The following is a 14,353-nucleotide window of genomic DNA, read 5'->3' as shown; positions in this document are numbered from 1 at the left end:
CTTTTGTTTTTTTGCAGTGGCTGATACATATTCCAAGTATTTGATGTTTCAGAAAAGGTGCTTATCAGGTTCTTAAAACATTTAAAACATGGCTCAAGGGACAATTTATAACCCTTTTACCTTTAACATATTCACTATCTTGGATTTTGTTGTACACATTCAGTTGTTTTTCCTTCTTCTGAAACTCTTCCCTTACTCAAATAACTAAAGAATCTACGATATTATCAACACAAAGAGAAAAAATTTATATTTATTTCCTATACATTTGGAAACACACAAAAAAAGAAAAAGTAATCCAGGCAGTGTAAGTAAACTCATTCAGTGAAACTTTTTTCTTGGGTTTGTGTGTGTGTGGATGAATGTGTGTGTAACAGGTAATTTTTTATATATTTTAATTTTCCAAAAAACAGGATTCTAAATAAAGAATATTAAAACATTCCTAGAAGGAACCAATATTTTGATTACACAGTTCAAGAGGCAAATGATTATTGAAACAAAACTTAAAAGACAGCTAGCTATAGATATATGTTTCAGATATTTGGCTTTTCAAATGTCAAAGACAGGAGCATTACATTTCATTTAGCAAACAACAATTTAATCCTCAGAAAGGAAAATTTCCAGAATACCAATCAAAATGTATACAATTGTGTTAAAAATGAGGAAAAAATTCCCACTTTCGTAGGATATTAAAACACAAAGAGTATCCTTAAAACTTTTTAAACTATTTTGATAAAAGCAAATTCACTATTTAGCTGTAAGACATCTGTTTACTAAAATATTTTGGTTATAATAAATATACAGATGTAGAATTTTGTCAGTATTAGCCCATATTTATAAATTATCTTCCACAGTGCTAAATTCCTTATAGGATTTCAAATAGCAGAACTAGGCATATAAATTTCAAATAAGAATCTCAAACTAGGAGGTTTCTCTAATTCTAACTGAAACAAAGAGTTTGAGTATACAATATCCTTAGATTATTTCTGTAAATTTGTATAATTTAGTAGTAGCTTCAGAAAAAGTATGTTCAACAGGTAGTGTATCTAAGACATTTAAAAAGCTCAATACAACCAATTCAAATTAGATATTATGCTGTGTCCTATCCAAATAAGACTCTCTAAGGAATTACAGATTTTTATACATTGTACACTCTCAGTGCATTTTCTAATTCAGTTAAGTAGCTAGCCGTGTAAAACCCAAACACGAAGAAAGTTTTATACCACCCTTTGTGGGAAAGGGGAAAAAAAAAAATCACAATACCAGCACTTTTATTTAGGTTGACAACTCACTAATCATAACTTGAAGTGTCCAAACAAACTGAATAACTCAATAGTCTAATGCAAGTGGCAGAAATACTTTTCCTTCACTTTTACAGAAACTGAATTTAATGATATTACTATCTAGTTTATCAAAGTGGCAAGCATTCAAGATGTAAAGGTCTCATTTATTTTAAACACATAGCCTAACCCTGACTACTTATAGTTAATGGAACTGTCTCCAGCCAAAATACAATGAAAATGTAAAATGTATTTCAAAGGTTCTATAAATATTAATGGCGTTCTGAAACCCCTGGACAGATGATTATTTTGGGGAAGGGGAAATTACTCTTTCCCATTGATAGTTTAATCACTTTCCAATCAGTTTTGATTTTACAGTGGTTCTTGGGAATAATTTTTAATGAGTTCTTAGAAAGTTATAATTGCTTCCAAAATCAGAAACCACAAGATGATGTACTCAAACACTACACCGATATTAATGCTGTTAGGGAGGTATTTACAGAAAGGTGCAGATAGGGGCTCAGCTGTGAACACACGTTAACATACAATGGGCTTCAAAACAATAATCTGCTTGTACAGTATGGAAGGAGAAAATATTCTGTATAAGAAGTCTAAAAATCCAGCTCTAATTTGAATCCATTGCTATAACTCATAAAAAAAACAAAAGAAAATAGGCATTTATTTCAGAACTCCATATACCTGTGGAAAACAGAGCCCAAGTAAATTCTCTCCGAGGGTAACCTTAATCTCAAATAGAGCACAGCTGACAGTGGACACATTTTAATTTTTGAAAATACTGTGAACATGTAAACCATTAGAGTCAATAGTAGTTTATGATCAGTAAACATTTCCTGGCAAATAACACAAATAAATTCAACTGAAAAGATGCAGACTGACAGGTCTCAGGATTTTAAAACCTTTTAATTTCAAAGTAGCAGAGTTCCAGCACATGTATAGGATGGGCTTTAAAAATGGGTCTACGTAAACTTTTCCATGGTGTTGGTGGATGTGCTTTTTTTTTCCCTTAAAGAAATGCCTACTGCTTACAGTGTAAAAGAATCTCCACCACTCTGTCTGCAGTTTTCAACCAGAAGTCCTCGATGTACCTTAAGCCAAATTGAATATTAGGTATTTTACAGCTTTTACAAAATGGCTGTAAAATCACATTATGGGCATCCACAGCTCTTTGATCTTGCTGCACAGAATTCATAACTGTTCAATAATGCTATACCATTACACCACACACCTTAAACTATTTCCATTTTTCCACAAATCCTTCCAAAACCAGCTTCCAAAGCAAAGAAATGTAACATGAAAAGTTCCTGGGAGGCTTGTTACACAAAAGAACAGCTTGGATACAAACTAATCTACACAATGTCCATCTTCTGGTGAGCCTGTTTATCCCTCCTTTCCCTCCATCACTCCTAAAGGTGGCTGCACTCGAGTAGTGGAAAGAGAAGGCTCTTCCCTCACCACACCCTCCCAGCACCTCTGCTTTTGGTCCTCAGACAGTGATTCTGTGTAGGTGATGAAAATCACAAGAAAAGAGAAGCTGTCCCTTTAAAATGCCCTGCTCTGTCCCATATCCCACGTGGAACCAACATCAGCAGCACTTTCCCATTAACTTCAATGTGATGCAAGAGGCACCATCCTTTTATATACGTAAAACCAGAAAACTTCAGCTTAATATTCTTTACTGAGGATGAACAGGTGAAGCAAACGGGTCAGGAAGGGAGAAACCAAGCAACTCCCCACCCCTCCCCAAAAGGTGCTCCAGTCTTGCACTCCAGTCTCTCTGTGCAACATCACCTCTCTACCCCTCCTCTGTAGAGCCCAGATTAAAGAAAGGAGGGAGCCACTAACAAAACCTGAAACATAAATGCGACGAAAATGCAATCTAAAGCCGGAAAGGTTTATTCTTCCAATCACACGTATTAACTCTATTAAGAAAATGGCATCACTTTTTTTTTCCACCAAAAAAAACCACCCACCCCGCAAAGATCATTAAAAGAGAGTTATAAAATAGCAAATATAGTGTTTATCTTATCTCAGATCAGTCCACATTACCAATAAGTTTAGCAGTTTCTGCACTACCACCTCCCCCCTCCCTCCCCCTCCTTCTCTTGCATCGGATTTTCACGTTTTCTCATTGTCGGTTGAGTTATAAAAGGCTTTTGCCCTTCGAAAGTTTTAAAAAATAAATAAATATTAACTCCTTGGTCCCTGCAAAGTCAAAATGGACTTCAGGGGAAAGGCGGTTCATACTTTTACCTTTAGCGAGAAAAGGGGGAGCATCCCGGATTTTTAGGGATTTTTTGCGATTTTTAAAAAATTTTTATTTGGTTATATGCCTGAGTTCTCCCTCCATTTTGGTTGTTTATGATACTGACAACAAGCTGTCCCTGCTCTGTGCAGATCTCCTGCTTTCATTTAGCACCCCCTCCCCCTACCCCCCCCTCGCAGCCACACATCCAGGGCTCACACCTCCCCGCAGACCCCGCACCCCGACCCCGACTCGCCCACCTGAGGAAAGGGCAAAAACAAATTCATTTCTCCAAAAAAGAAAAACCTCTTTTGAAAAAGGGGCAAAGTTACCCCAAGTCACTCAAAGTGCCCCCCAAATATTGCCGACTGCGGGTTTCCGCCAGGCCCTTTGGGAAGCGACCTTCCCCCGGGATGTTTTGGTGGAAAATGCGGAGAGTTTACTCTCAAAACTGAATTTATATTAATTTTTCCCTTATTTTTCGGGTCTCTAATGTCTTCCGCTCTCGCTGCTGCCGCTGCCGCTGTCACAATATTCACAGCACCAGAGAGGAGGAGGAGGAGGAGGAGGAAAACTTTTCAAACTTTCCAGACCCTGAATAAAGGGTTTTTTTTTTTTCCCACCGACCTCACCTTTGGGTCTCCAGTCGCATCGCCCCCTGCCCTGTCAGAAACGACTTCGGGAGTCCTCACACCCCCGCTTAATTATTTTATTTTATTTTTTATTATTATTTTTCTCTCTGGGGTCCTGAGCAGGGGCTGAGAGTAGCACAAACTTTTCCTCCTCCTGCCGCCGCCGCTGCTCCTCTGCCCCCTCGGCTAGTCCCATAATTTAAATAACCCTGATATTTCTCCCGCTAAACGCCTCTCCGCCGCCCCGGACCCCGGGAGAACTCACCGCGGGGCTTTAACATCCTCCCTCCGGCCCGTCCGCCGCCTTTACACCGCCCGCGGAATTTCTAATAATTTTTTTCTCATATTTCGGGCTGGACGCGGCGGGCCTGGAAATTGTTTCCTTACGCCTCTTTCCAGCAGCCATTGTAGTGTATGCGCTGCCCCTGCAGCCCAACTTGCAGCTGCCGCTGCCGCCGCCGCCGCCGCCGCCGCCGACGTCGCGCCCACCGCCGCCTCCCCCGGCTAGCTCGGCCGCCACCCCCGCCTCCCGCCGGCCCGCCCCCGGTCCCCGCCCGCCGCTGTGCCCGCCCCCCGCGCGCGCTCCGCCCCGGGGCCGGCCACTAGGCGCCGCCGCCGCCAGGGACGGGCCCGCCGATTGGGCGGCGGTGCCGCCTGTCAAGCCGAAGTGTTAAGAGGCGGGCCTCGGCCCGGGGGGCGCGGCGGGGCGGGGGAAAGGGGCGGCACCGCGGGCTCCGCCCCGCCCACTCCTCCCGCCTGGGCCCTCCTCCCGCCGGCTGGGGGCGGGGCGAGGCCCGCCCGCCCCCGCCCGGCAGGGCCCGGCTCGGCTGTCAGTCTGGCGGCGGCGCGCGTCGATTGGGCCGGCGGCCGCCGGGGAGCGGGGGCAGCACGTTGGGATGCGCGCTACTTAAGGTCCAGCTGCGTGAGCCATTGACGTGTTTGGAGCTGGAGACGGCCTGGGCGCTGGCGAAGCGGCGGCCCGAGGTGAGTGGTCCCCCGCCCCTCCTTCCGCGGCGGCTGCAGGGATGCGAGAAGAGAGGGGTGCACCTGGGCCACCGCGGGGCCCGAATCCACTCCTTCGGTGTGAAGCCCCTACCACCAGGCCTTGCCTCAGCGCGGGCCCCTTCCTGTCCCTCTTTCTCCCCACGATTCGGGTTTATCCGGGCTGGGGACGAGGAAGGTGACCCTCGGCCTGCCTGGGCACCCCTAGCTCTTTCTTCACTCTGTTTCTCGGCCTTTGGGGCGTCATTGCCTACCCCCACCTCCAATTTCCTGCCTTTTCCTTTCCCCCTGCCCCACTCGGCTCCATCCAAGGTCAAAGCAAGGTGTGTTCACCTGTGCCCGTCGTCCACCGTTAAACCGACAGGCAGCATCGCGGAAGGCAGCGAGGCCGCGGACTCGCAGCCAGTTTCTCCATTCGACTTCCCCGCTCCGCCCCGCTATGCCATGCTGACTTCCTGACCCTGCCTTTCTGCACCCAGCAGTGGGTTAAGGGCTTTGGGCTCTGGCATAACGTGTTTCAGCTTCCTGCTAGTTGCATCTGCGTTGTATCAGACCCACAGACCTTGCCTGGGCTCTGACCAGCATGTGGGCATGGACGTGTTCACTATCGTTCCCTTTCCCTTGCCTTTCAAAGCTAGTTGGGGAGTAGTGGGGATGTGAACTGGATGGGAAATCAAGACATAGTGGGGATGTGAACTGGATGGGAAATCAAGACATATATGTGTGTGTGTATATATATATATATATATATATATATATATATATATATATATTTTTTTTTTTTTTTTTTTACAGTTTGCCTTTTGGAGAGATTTTTAGAGTTATTCCTCAAATGTGCTGTGCTTTTGTGACCCCTCCCTCAAATCTTTGGTTTTCTTTCTGTCTGTCCTCTGCAAGAAGAACTTGCTTTGTAATATTTGCTTCGTGCCTTCAGAAAGTAAGCAGATAAGCCCTCTCTATCGGAACACTCGATCTTCCCTTTAGCCCTTTTCCTCACTGTAAATTGACATTTCCTCTTCATTTCCAGTGATACTTGAGGATTCATGCAAAGAAAGTGACATTTAGAAATCCAAACTTACTTTGACTTGTATTTAGAATCCGGAAGAGAAAGGAAATGAAATGTGAATAACTTCATGCTGCAAACCTGATTTTGTGTATATGTGATGTTACCCAGGTGTTATTTTTATCAAAGAATTCTTGATTGGTGATGATTTTAAAATGCAGTGAAAGTGCAGTTTCATGTAAGGCATGCAACCTGAATTTTGCCCCAAGCTGATCGTTGTTGAGATGATATATAAGGAGTATGAACAGCTAAGCAGAGTTCTGTATTCTCACGTCATAGGATGGATGTTAAAAAAAAGAAGGATGTGAGTTTATTTAGTATCGTTATCTCTTCATAAGAAGTCAAGCCTGCAAAAGAATCATATTCGGGAGAGGAAGAAGCTTCTAGATACAATTGAACAGCATCTTGAAATTCCTTTTTACCTCGATGTTTCTGTTAGTTAAGGTATATTCATGTATTGTTTTTAAGTTTATTTTGAGAGAGAGAGAGAACGCGTGTGAACAGGGGAGGGGCAGAGAGAGAGGGAGAGAGAACGTCCCAAGCAGGCTTTGCACCATCAGCATGGAGGCCAGTGCGGGGCTCAGTCTCACGAACCTGTGAGATCAAGACCTGAGCCGAAATCAAGAGTCAGATGCTTAACCGTCTGAGCCACCCAGGCACCCCTAAGTATGTTCATGTATTGATCAATGAAAATCATAAAATGAAATAATTTCTTAGAGGATTCCTAAAATCTAAAGGATCCTGGAATAACTAAACTCTTTTCCACCCTTCTTTGTAAAGATTAATCTCCTTTAGCCTGGACAGCCTGGTCTCTGAACTAGGTAACCCTTGACTGCAAATGCCTCCATTTTTTAGGAACTTACGGGGTTTGATTGATTTTCCTGAGTGTCCCTTATTTCTTTTAACATGACAGATATTTTTTTGATGGTGTCGTCCAGAGCCAGAAAAGTAGAAACCCTTTCATACAAAATTTCTGACCTTTGGTCATACTGACTGATGCGGTTCTTTGCTGGGCGGTGTTTTGTACGTCATATTGCATCATTGCTTGTTTCGCCTTAAATCTTTAGGTGGAAGATGATTAAGCTAGAGCAGGATTCAAGAGCAGGTTAACTCAGCTTCTTAAACTTAGTGCAGAACATTTAAAAATATTTGCGGGTGGCTCATCAATAGAATATCGATGTATTAAAACAAAAAAAGCCACTTTGAAATAATTAACAGTGTGTTGACTGTTGTTGGTTTTTTTTCAACATTTTCTCTTTTAGTTCCTTTCTATGACATGTCTTCGAAGATGATAGACATGCCAATTTCGGTTGAACTCCATTAGAGAGAGCAGTTGTCCCAGAGTACAGCTGACATGCCTATTATGGAAGTACTCTGTGACTTGATAGAATCATCATCGGTTGGCTCTTAGGGAACTGTGATCAATCTTTAATCGATAAAGACTTGTGCAGAGCTGTATGTGCAAGGCTTGAGTCGGAAGATTAATGAACCACGGTAACATTCTGTGACTTCCTTTAAACCAAGGGAAGTATCAGTTAAATAGAAGACGCCCCTGGAAGTAAAGCTTTAGTTTTTCTTTTTTAACTTTTCGAAATGTCAGCTGAGCCATCACTTTGTTCTTTTGGTATGTTGGCCAACCTTGGTGCTGGTTACAGAGTACACACTCTAAGTTTAGTTAACAAATGTTTTTGCTAAAGTTGGGTTGTCTTAATGACTCCACACTCATTTTATATGCTGATCGATGTACAATAAGGAAGTAATTGTTAGAATGCACGCTGTATTCTCAGGTTTTGTTAGGACATTTCACAGCTTAACCTTTGGAAATAAAGATAAACTAAAACTGAATTATAGCTGAACTGTCCTCTTGGGCATTATGATCAACTTGCAGCGGGCGAATTTAGATATGGCCCTTGTGCTGAGGCACCATGGCAGTACAAAGGAAAAACACATCCAAATGTTTATTCTCAGAATACAGAGGCCATATGAAGTTCCTTACTCGATAATCATTATGCCAAAATTAATTTTTCAAGTACTCGTGGGTCTAATGAGATGTATTGATTTATTTTTCTCTCATTTGCCATGTAACTCTTTTCTCCAACGTCTGCCTGCAGTAAGAAACCTGTTAGGATGCCTATGGTAGCACGGCGGCTGAGAGATCCAGACATAAACCCTTGCTTGTCGGTAAGGTGGTTTGCTTTTAATTTTCATGAGGTTAAGTTGGAAAAACAGGCTTGTTCTGCTTTTGTGGGTATCTGTTTTCTGCGGTTCTTGAATAAAGTTATTTCAATACAAAAAAGATTCCTGGCCAGCGTATCCTCATTTCACTAGAACATTTTTAGGTGTTCATAATTTAGCTGACAAAGATTCACCTTTTCTGAGTTTACTGTTGCTTGTATAACATGCAAGCATTTAGCTGTCACTGAAACTCCAGACAGGCATAGGTTAACAGCAAGGAAAATCTTTGGTCCAGAAATGGAAAGTTGCAAACTATGTTTTTAAACTGCCACTGAAATTTATGTTTTAATAGCAATAATTTCATCATGTCCTTGAGACAGCCTGGCTGAGAATAAGGGCCTATAATAGAATGTGCCCATTTAAAGCCTAAAGATTTCCACAAAGGTTATCATATAAGCAAAACGTTTGGTTGTAATAATAAGGTTTTATTGGCATGTATGTGGTGTGACCAGCAATACTGACTTGTGGCTTTGTTACCCTGGGATAACGCAGTCTCCTATGACTGGTGCTATTCCCTGATCCTATATACATTTTTCAAATATACACACTCGTTAAATATTTGGCGTAGAAATTTCGCTTTGCTTCGTGTATCAGATCTGTTTTCAACAGCTTTATTCAGTCTGTCTAGAGAGACTGTGTTTCTTAGAGCTGTGCAGCAAATTACCTACCCCTTTAGTTAACGCTTTCCTTTCGATGACCTCTCAGAATCCTACTTTTCACTTTGAAGTTTGTTATCCAATCTACTTCCGGTTTAGACAGCTTAATTTTAATTCCCAAATGGCTGCTACTCTCCTTTGAACTCACAGCCCTGTGTTGCTCACGTAGGTTTTGAAGTGATATTAATGATATCTATTAAAACGGCATACATAATCGTATATGTACTTGCGTAACGCAGTGAGTGATAGCCAAAAATACATCGAGATGAGTGGTGGTAATTTAAGTTGCCTTGATGTAGACCAGTTATTAGCGACTTACTTGGGCTCTCGAAACCAGCTTAACATCAAACAGCCAAGTGGAACTGGGAGACTGGGTTTTGACTCTGTGCTGCGCAGTAGTGATTTCGAGCACGTTGCACCTTGCCTTAGCTTCTTTGTTAAACACTCACTGGGGTAAATGATCTCAGTCAGTGCTCCGGCTCAAGTTCCTGTGATCAGATATTCAGAAAACTGACCCAGACTATGAAAAGGAAGATGTCTGCTCTGAGCAGAATGAGTACTGGGATAGTCGGAAAGATAATTCAGTGTTTGTTCATGACGCGTTCGTTAAAATGAACAGAAAGGAACGAGTTCATGTTACCTGCTTTGGGGGGAAGGAGCCTCAGAAGTTTGGGATTTTTTATTTATTTATTTATTTTTGATCCCATTCCACCCCCTAAATGATGCCTATCTTACATATTTAAGGAATCTGATGCTTCTACCAGATGTATGGATGAAAATAACTATGACAGGGAAAAGTGTTCCACTTACTTCCTGAAGTACAAAAACTGCCGGAAATTCTGGGTAAGCCGAGCTCGGTTAGCTTTGTGTTAAAACTCCTCTCTGAGGCGTGAAATTGAAGCCCAAACTTAGTCAGTACCCACAGTCTTTTCTTAGTGATGACTGGGGAAACTTAACTTCGGCTCTATCCTGCGTGCACCCTAAAGGATCCTTGAGAGCTCTTAAGTGGCCACCTCCTCCTACTACTCCATCCAGGCAATAACAACGCAGTTCTGACTTAGGTGGGTCTTCCTATGCACGTAAGATCTGCAGCCCTAAAACAATAAGCTTGTTACAATTTCACTTTTCCTGGAGAGGAGCAGACTGGATAACTTGTTCTGTCGTAACACAGACTTCAGCTGCCACACTGTCCCCCGGGGTGAGCAGCCGTGGCTGGGACGATGGTGACACCCGCAGCGAGCACAGCCATAGTGAGTCGGGCACCACTGGCTCATCCTTTGAGGAGCTGGAGCTGGAAGGCGAGGGACCCCTGGGATTGCCAAGGCTGAGCCCCGAGGCTGAACCCCTAGGGACTGTCAAGTGGCCCCGGGAACCTAGTACCCCCCGAGAAGGGTGAGGAGGTAACCCTAAGGCTCACACCCTCCTGGGGTGCAATCGCTAAGGAACTGAACATACTCTCCAGCCCTCTTCTTCCTTGACCTCTCTGGCCCAGGCTGGGGCCTGGGCCTCAGGGGGAACTGACTTCCACTAACCCTGGGCTCTAGCTGAGCCTTCTTCCCACACCTGTGGCTTCCAGGGCCAAAGGAGCCAGGGACTGTATTCTGCACCCAGACCCCGGGGCTACCGCCCCTCTTACATCTTTTTTCAGAATCACGTTGGAGCTTCCAGGACCAGAATAAAGCAAATGATTTTCTTGTTTCACCGGGGGGTGGGGTGGGGGGGGGTAAGGTTTCCATTTCTGCCTTCTCCTTTCCCACCACCACCCATGGTAGTTAAAATGCCCCCCTTTTTCTTGAGACATCGGTATATGATTTCTTTTTCTCTGAGCCCTGGATCCAGCTACTTCCTGTCCCTCTTTTGAATTAACTGTTGGTTTCATTTAGCAGTCACTTAGTAGGTCCTCTTGATGGACTGGATTCCTGTGCTCTCGTACTTAAACAGTATATTCCAGCCCAGTTACTGTCAATGGATTCCTATGAGAATAATCACTTCTATTTAATTGTTAATAGCTTGAAAATATTGTCCGAAGTATGAGAATTAGTTTTTTGGTTTTTCTTTACACTTGGTTTTTAGAATTTCCCTTATGAGGACGTAATAAGCAATTACTGGCAAATGATTAGCATTTAATATGTGTCTGATTTTGGTTTCTTCTTCTTCTCCTTCCTTTTTTTTTTTTTTTTTTTTTAACCTACGTGCAGAATTCTGTCATGATCCAGAGAAGACAGAACGGAGTGCAGCCGTCTATGCCTACAGCAGCAGAAAGAGACGAGATCTTGGGGGCGATGGGAAAGATGCCCTACTGACTGCATTAAAATTGTTTAACTTAGAAGCAGATGAATATTTTTAATAAACGGTGACTGTGACCTTTGAACACCTTTCGGGCCTTACGCAGACAGATCTCCAGCTCTACAAGGGGAGACAAAGTTAAGTTAGCCCCGTGTCCTCTGTGTTTGCGCTCAGTGCCATGATGGTGGTCCGCCGCGGCTGGCTGTGCCATGCCGCGGAGTTCGCGTTACTTCCTGAAGGTAAGGGAGCATTAGGAAAGGTGACATGAGGAGTCCCGCTTTTCTGCGGGTAACGGGCACAGAGAACAAGGAAAGACTTCGCGGCAGCGCAAGGAAGGTGGTGTTTCCAAGGATGGGAAATGACGTGCGCGGCAACGCGATGGGAGGAAAGCTCGAGCTGGGTCTGGAGAGTGGTCTGTAGACTGTACCACCAAGAGTACGAGGTGGCGGTGGAGAGGCGGACAGAAGCCCGGGAAGGTGAGTTCAGGGTGGCTGGGCGGCGGGCCTCAAATCTCCGGCTCAGTGCAAAGCAAGACCCCAACCCTCGCTTCACTCCCTTACCTCTGTTTAAATAAGGTTAGTATGTTGACTAGGCGGGGAAGCAGGAGTGCGGGGGGGGGGGGTTGTCTTAGACAAATGGCAGGCCCAAGAACTGGTTTTCTTTTCTTTCCGTAAGGGGAGGCTTCAAGGATTCCGTGACTGAAATCCACACGTGTTGGATAACCTTCTGAAGGGATAGTATTCTTAAAGCGCAGTCATGGGAAAAAGATGATTCTCTTCGAAGTGGGATTTCTCTTTGCAGGAAGAGATGGGTAGGAAGGATACAGGGGTTCATAGGTGAACGCACTGGGATGAGACTAGAGCCCCACTCCGTTTTCTGCCGTAAACACAACAGCATTCAGTATGGTGATGGGGGCAAGTCGTGTGGCAACTCTCATACCCACCAGCTATTTAAATCCAGTTTGTCTCATTTACAGAACAGTTTTATAACATATTATTTAATAATATTTAATGTATACAAAAAAATCAATGAAAACAGCTTGTGTCCCTTGTCTTTATCTGGCGCTGGGTCAAGAGTATTATTTTAAAGGCTGCTGACCATAAACTATCCGTCTCGTTGGTCTTTGTCCAAAACCCAGGTCAGATGTTTTTAAGCCATCTGACCCTGATTGTTAAATGTGATTCTGTTTGAATAAAAGATGGACTGTTTGAGAAATCCCTTGATTTGTATTGATTGCTCTAAAAATGATGGGTTGAAAAAGGACCTGACAAGACATTCATACATACTTGTGTGATCAGCATTTCAGTATTTTAAGCATGCCGTTTTAAGGGCTTGGAATGTTAATGTCCCCTCTTTAAACGTACATACCAACATCAACATTCATCCCGGCGCTGTTTGTCCCGGCCTCACTCTTTTTCTTTTCGTTTCTTCTTTAAATAGCAACTTTGTTGAGATACAGTTCATATACCGCAGAAGTCATCTGTTTAAAGTGGGACTCTGATGGTTTTCCGTCATCACCACAATTGGTAGTAAATCACTTCACCCCAGAAAGAACACATTCTTCATTTCCTCCTCACACCTCCCTTTCTCCCCACCTTTCCGACACTTAGGCAACGGCCTTCTGCCTCTAGAATTGCCTATTCTGATCATTTATATAAATGGAGCCCTGCCATGTGTGCTCTTTTGCGACTGGCCTCTTTCCCTTAGCCCAATGTCTTCAAGGCTCCTTCACGCAGCACGTATCAGCACCTCGTTCCTTTTTATTGCTGGATAACATTCCATGGTATGGATGTACCACGTTTTTTGTGATCCGTTCATCAGTTGATGGGTATTTGGGTTGTCTCCGTTTTGGGGCTGTGATGAGTCCTGCTGTTTGTTGAACAGTGGGGTACAAGTCTTGGTGTGGGCATTCATTTCTTTTTGAATGTACACCTACCTTGGAGGTGAAAGGCTAGGTCGTACAGTAACTGTGTTTAACCATCTGAAGAACTGACCAACTATCTACCAAAGTGGTAGCACCATTTTACAATGTACGAGAGTTCCGGTTTCTCCACATCCTTGTTAACACTTATTATCCGCCTTTGGTTACAGTCATCCTAGCGCGTGCGAGCTGGTATCAGAGTGTGGTTTGGGTTTGCATTTCCCCAAAGGCTAGTGATGTGGAGCATCTTTTTATGTGATTATTGGCCGGTCACGTATCTTCTTCGGAGAAATGTTCATTTAGATCCTTTGCCTATTTTTAAGTTGGGTGGTGTATCTTTATTACTGAATTGTGAGAGTTCTTTATAGGTGCTAAATCCAAGTCCCTTATCAGATACGTGGTTTACACATGTTTTCTCCGATTCTGTGGGTTGTATTTTTACTTCATGATGTCCTTTGAAACAAAATTAAAAAAAATTTTTTTCCTAATGTTTGTTTATTTTTGAGAGAGAGAGCAAGGAGGGGAGGGACAGAGAGAGAGGGAAAACAGAATGCGAAGCAGGCTCCAGGCTCCAAGCTGTTAGCACAGAGCCCGACACAGGGCTCGAACTCACAAACCGCCAGATCACGACCTGAGCTGAAGGCGGCTGCTTCAGGAACTGAGCCACGCAGGTGCTCCTGAAACCCAAAACTTTTAATTTTGATGAAGTCCAATTTAGTTTTTCTTTTGTTGCTTTTGGTGACATATCTAAGAAGGCGTTGCCTAACTCAAGGTCACGGGAATTTGCATCTGTGTTTCCTCTAGGAGTGGTACAGTTTTGCCTCTCATGTTCAGGTCTCTGATCCCTTTTGAGTTCATTTTTGTATGTGGTGTGAGGTAGGAGTCCACAACTTCATTGTTTTGTATGTCGCTGTCCAGGTCCCAGCACCTTTTATTGTAAAGGCTGTGCTTTCTTCTGTTGAATTGTCTTGGCGCTCTTACTGCAAATCGATTGTGTACGTCAGTCTATTTCTGGACT

The 14,353-nt window shown here is 43.6% G+C and overlaps 2 protein-coding genes across 7 annotated transcripts in view; one reads left to right on the top strand and one right to left on the bottom strand.

The window, feature by feature from the left end:
- PLAG1 (PLAG1 zinc finger) overlaps nucleotides 1-4,699 on the bottom strand; it is a 50,355-nt gene extending 45,656 nt beyond the window's left edge. The window contains exon 1 of one of the 5 annotated variants that reach the window (XM_045455200.1): nucleotides 4,438-4,699. The gene's annotated coding sequence lies outside the window, so the exon portion shown is untranslated. The remainder of the gene's footprint in view (nucleotides 1-4,437) is intronic. The other 4 variants (XM_045455202.1, XM_045455201.1, XM_045455205.1 and 1 more) reach the window with 4 other exon arrangements.
- Nucleotides 4,700-5,027: 328 nt separating this feature from the next.
- Nucleotides 5,028-12,629, top strand: CHCHD7 (coiled-coil-helix-coiled-coil-helix domain containing 7). Of its 2 annotated transcripts, XR_006706696.1 has the most exons (5): nucleotides 5,028-5,156; nucleotides 8,349-8,418; nucleotides 9,873-9,971; nucleotides 11,327-11,890; nucleotides 12,103-12,629. XR_006706696.1 is itself a non-coding variant. In XM_045455199.1 (4 exons), the coding sequence occupies exons 2-4, from the start codon at nucleotides 8,365-8,367 to the stop codon at nucleotides 11,429-11,431; spliced, it is 258 nt and encodes an 85-aa protein (XP_045311155.1). In that variant the 5' UTR covers nucleotides 5,028-5,156; nucleotides 8,349-8,364; the 3' UTR covers nucleotides 11,432-12,629. The 2 variants fall into 2 exon arrangements, 1 of the variants encoding a protein (XP_045311155.1); XM_045455199.1 differs by having other exon boundaries at nucleotides 11,327-12,629.
- The last annotated feature ends 1,724 nt before the right edge of the window (nucleotides 12,630-14,353 follow it).

Source organism: Leopardus geoffroyi, chromosome C3 (genome assembly GCF_018350155.1).
Source record: "Leopardus geoffroyi isolate Oge1 chromosome C3, O.geoffroyi_Oge1_pat1.0, whole genome shotgun sequence".
Taxonomy (NCBI): domain Eukaryota; kingdom Metazoa; phylum Chordata; class Mammalia; order Carnivora; family Felidae; genus Leopardus; species Leopardus geoffroyi.
The sequence above is the reverse complement of the archived record's forward strand: the minus strand, read 5'-3'. Positions and strand labels throughout refer to the sequence as shown.

Bases quoted from the DNA above. Each gene is read 5' to 3' on its own strand.
- CHCHD7 (XM_045455199.1), top strand. From the start codon at position 8,365: ATGCCTATGGTAGCACGGCGGCTGAGAGATCCAGACATAAACCCTTGC. The intron at 8,419-9,872 runs GTAAGGTGGTTT...TACATATTTAAG, and splicing joins ACATAAACCCTTGCTTGTCG to GAATCTGATGCTTCTACCAG. The intron at 9,972-11,326 runs GTAAGCCGAGCT...ACCTACGTGCAG, and splicing joins AAAACTGCCGGAAATTCTGG to AATTCTGTCATGATCCAGAG.